The following is a 4,642-nucleotide window of genomic DNA, read 5'->3' on the forward strand; positions in this document are numbered from 1 at the left end:
TAAATTTTGTTTTCAATTCAAATATGTGCAAATCAACATGGGTATGTAACATGTAAGTAGATGCGGTTCATTTTTTGTGTACTCAGTTAATATTTTGTTAGAAATTTGACTGCAATTTCAGGTTTAATTATAAATAAATTTAAAAAACTGACAAAAGAACATGGATTTCAATCTTGATGTTAAATGAATTGGAAGGTTTAAATTTTTTGAACTTGTTTTCTATTTTAAATTATATTTTGAATCTCCAAATTTGTGGGAGGTTTGTCCAAAAATTTGATACTTGTAGAATTTTGATTTTGGCACTTGTCATTCAATTCTTGTTTTACTTCTCCTAGATAGATAATGCAAAGAGGGCCAGATTAGGTCATTTGTACTGGGTTTCTATTGTAGGCAGAACTGGATTTTGTTGTGCCGATTGGGCTGTCTGTAACACTCCTAGTACAGTCCCATTTCAAAACGATGTTCAATGCCACAATTGCGCTTGGACCCATGTGATTCTCCATTTAAAAGCATCATGCAGAAGTGATGTCATACTAATTTCTCCTAATTGATGCACTACGTGGCCTTTTGCGGAGGTTTCTGTTAGAAAAATGATAGATAAAACAGGTAAAAGAATATTTGTAAAGAAAATATGTGTAAAAAGAATTTCGTGCAAATTTAAATGGTAAAGTATGTATAGTAAGACAAGAAAATTAAAAGTAGGTATAATTACGCAGGCGCACTGCTTTAATAGGAAAAGTAAAGCAGGAAAACAAAGAGAACTTTCTCTTCGCAAGGTCGAAAAATGGACACGAAATAAAAGAAAAAGCAGAAAAATAAACTTCTCTAAAAGAAAATCATTTTCTCTCCTCTTTTCCCCTTTTTTCTTTTTGCTGGAAACTGACTTCCATTTCTCTTTTTTTTTCTTTCCTCTGTCCCAAACAAAATAATGAATACTTATTAGAATAGGCCAAATACTTCGACTGTCAAATAAATTTCAATTTGATTTCTGACATATGTCTTCACTCTTTAACAATCAGATTTACGTATTTTAAAAGTACATAAAAAAGTACTACTACAGTAATATTAGTTACCTTTTCTAACAATAATGACGTGTATACAATGTATCGGCTTGAAATCTGGGAAGATTGAGTTCGTTCGATTTGAAAAGTTAAATTTAAAAATTTCAAAAATAAAAAAGTTGCTCCCTGCATGTGTCATTCTCCAAACTTTGAAGGGGTTAATGAAAAAAGGCCACCTGAATGTATCATTCTCTCAATCAATCTATACAAGAGAATGTTGTCAGAATATCACAACAAACAACAACTGATAAACAGATGATACTGAATGTAGAATATTAGTATTCAGCTTTTTCGTACAAAAATCATTTTTCCACAATTAAATAGTTTGAGATAAATTTTTAAGAAAGAAAATCTTGTTGGGTGGAATATGTTACCAGATACGATTAATATAATCTGCACAGACGTGTTCGCATTCCCCCGAGCGGACAAGAAAGAAACGATCAGGCTCTTTTATACTAACACCAAATCTCAACGAGTTTTCAACGGCAATTTTTGTGATCGAATTAGCCCAACTCGAATGGTAGAGCGACGAAATACTGCAGTGTTCTAGGTTTAATTAACGAAATTTGTCTTTGGACAAAACAAGAGCTCCTCAATTTATACAACTCAATTTATTTGGCAAAGTATTTTAGATGAATTTAATGACAACTCCTAAGGCAAATTGAATCTGGCACCGAGGCAGTCAAATTTTAAAACTCCTAAAGATAATTTAATCAGATGAGATAGATAGGATCTTTTTACCAAGCAGTAGATCCATATAGAATTAAGGGAGTTCAATTCGATCCCCTTATCGAAAAATTAAATTGTGATAATAGGGAAAGATTAATTATATGTAAACTACCGAATCTCTTTGACATACAAGAAGATTTTCGCCTAGTAATAATCAGGTTCATTAAATTTCAGATCATTACTTTAAATCCCTGGTATATCAATTTAACTTTTTAAATCTCCTTACATTTGTTACTCCTTTACTGCCTTTTGGAGCTTTGGAATGGAGAAACTCATGGTAGAGAATCCTTTCAACTTATTGCATCATATAGCACGAATACAAATTAATCGAATCAGATTGTTTCGAATATGGGATATTTAAAAAGATGAAGACGACGAATTGACTCCCCTAAAATAAGTGAGACCTCGCGATGAAATAGATTGGGAACAAAGTTACTTAACGGTTAAGACAAGACCAACAATATGGACCACTGATGTTTTCGCTTTTAGTTGCTTCCGGACAAGGTAGGCAGAAAGCTTCCGCACAAAGTTTTGCTGTGGCTTTCTACTTCTTCTTTCTGCGTAGTGTTACTCTTTTTTTTCTAGTGCATTCATACATGCCAAAAAGGTGTCTATTACGTAGCAAATTTCAAAATATTTTCTTACTTCTTGATTAAGGTGAGATCTTCCTTTTTTCACTTTGTTTTTTATCATTGGAATATAAAAGTAGATTTTCAATTTCCAATGCCAGACTATCACTTTTGATTATTGAAGATGTAATCTAGGTACTACTTGTTGGTCTAAATACTACAGTCGTTCTATTGGTAAACTAAATCTGTATGATAATATTTTATATTTGTTTTTTAAAATCTGAAGTCATTTATTTTTAACTTTTAACTTTGCTAAAACTGCTCCAATAATGTGTCAACTGTATGACATGTTTAAAGTAGAAAATATACATAATCTAAACAAATACTCTCTCCGTTTCAATTTAGATGAGGCGGTTTGATTCGGTACAGAGTTAAAAAAAAAAAAAATTTTGAAACTTATGTTATTAAAAACTTGAGTGGTAAAAGTTTTGTGAGGCATGATATTTGCGTGATTATAAAAGTTTCTAATTAAGGGTAAAATTGATAAAATGATGAGTTTAAAGTTCAATCATTTTCAATTGTAGAAATATTTAATTCTTTTTTAAATAGACTAACAAGGAAAGTGTGTCATCTAAATTGAAATAGAGGTAGTACTTTTATGATTTAGACTATTAATATATTTCTTAATTAAATAATGTGTAAAAAAAATTTAAAAGACATAGTTAAACCTCTGTTACGTTGTTAATCCTTTCTCAAGAAGAAAGAAGTACTGAATATAAAAAGTAGTAAACAATTGGATAGAGCATATTGTATTGTTTTCTCGAGGCAGAATATTGATGATTACTTCTTCCAAGAATCTAATTGTATCCAGAAAAATGGATATCTTGTGAGTACAAAAAGAGGTAAGCAAATCAAGAGGAGAAGGACAAGCCTTAGCTTATTTTTCCATAAAATTGAATGTAAGTGTATAATTAGACAAAATACCTAGTTGAATTCCAATGAATCATTTGGACTTTGAGCTGCATCTCGGGTAAATTGTCGTTCCATTTAACGGAAACTTGAGCTGACAATTAAGATGCAGCCAGAACTTCACAGAACCAAGCAACCCTACTCTCCACCTTGTTCTTGTATTCCCTCTTATATCAAAAACCACTTGATTCCGCCTTAAGAAAAGCTCAGCAACCTCTCCTTCTTCTGGCGTCAATGGAATCGACGATGATTCAACAGGATAATACAAATACTTGGAGCTGTTTGCAGGGACATCAAAAGGGTCAGCATTTAAATAAGCCACTTTAACACCATGGAAGCTAAGTGTGTAACTCGTCTCATAGAAACTTGCATGGGCTCTTGAATTGTCATTCTCAGCTTTGATAATAATTGAGACTCTGAGAGTGAGAACACTGGCCATGTCATAGGAAAATCTGTCTAAATTGGCACTTGCTACACTCATTTGAGGGACTTTTGGTCGAATGACCATGTAGCCAATGAAGACGACCATACCAGTGATGATTACGGCTACGGTTAAGATAGTGCAGATTATGGCTGCACACCAAATTAATGGATTGGTGCGTCGTTCTGGTCCTAGAACTGGCTTTGGCATTGGAAATAGTAACTTTTATTAGTTGAGCGGCAGTCCTTTCCCTTAGCACCGTCAAATCACTAAGGCCGACTTTCGTTCCTGGCGCTGATTGATAGAGGTGATAGGTAGCCAGAGAGTGACAACATCCGGAGGAGTTCAAAAGGGTTTTTGTTTTTCCAGATGGGGGAGGGTTTTTAGAAGGTATGAGGAGGAGTTGGCAGCTAGGTTCTTGTTTTGAGGTACTTGGCTTTAATTGTTGGGTAAGGTTTAAGTATCTTCCTTTCCTAGGGATAAAGCTACCTCAACTAATCTTCTGCTTCATGCCTTCTACTATTAAGGAATCAAAATGCTCTTTTCACACATAAAGAAAGTGAAAATACCAAACTTCCAAACCATTAATATGGGGATTTTATACCGCAAAATCAACCTTTTCTTACTTTTTGCTCTTAATAATACCTCAACAATGATACAAATATATATTTCCTCCGTCTCAAATTATCTATCGCATTTCTCTTTTTACACGTCTCTCGAGAAAACGTTGATTTATAGGAGTTTTGAATTATTTTGTCCTTACTAGTTTCTGGTCGCGTGTGTGGCATGTGTATGCCAAGCCATATAGTATACCATTTTGTAAAATAATATCACTATTAAAAATAATATTTGAATAAATAATTATACATAAAAGAAAAGTACAAATTTCTTTG

General features: G+C 33.0%; 1 protein-coding gene across 1 annotated transcript; it reads right to left on the reverse strand.

Annotated features, from left to right (window-relative positions):
* Positions 1-3,166: 3,166 nt before the first annotated feature.
* Positions 3,167-4,298, reverse strand: LOC104086139 (NDR1/HIN1-like protein 12). The gene has a single exon (XM_018767313.3). It carries the CDS (start codon positions 3,957-3,959, stop codon positions 3,363-3,365), a length of 597 nt encoding a protein of 198 aa, XP_018622829.1. The 5' UTR covers positions 3,960-4,298; the 3' UTR covers positions 3,167-3,362.
* Positions 4,299-4,642: the final 344 nt, after the last annotated feature.

This window comes from Nicotiana tomentosiformis, chromosome 8 (assembly GCF_000390325.3).
Source record: "Nicotiana tomentosiformis chromosome 8, ASM39032v3, whole genome shotgun sequence".
Lineage (NCBI taxonomy): Eukaryota > Viridiplantae > Streptophyta > Magnoliopsida > Solanales > Solanaceae > Nicotiana > Nicotiana tomentosiformis.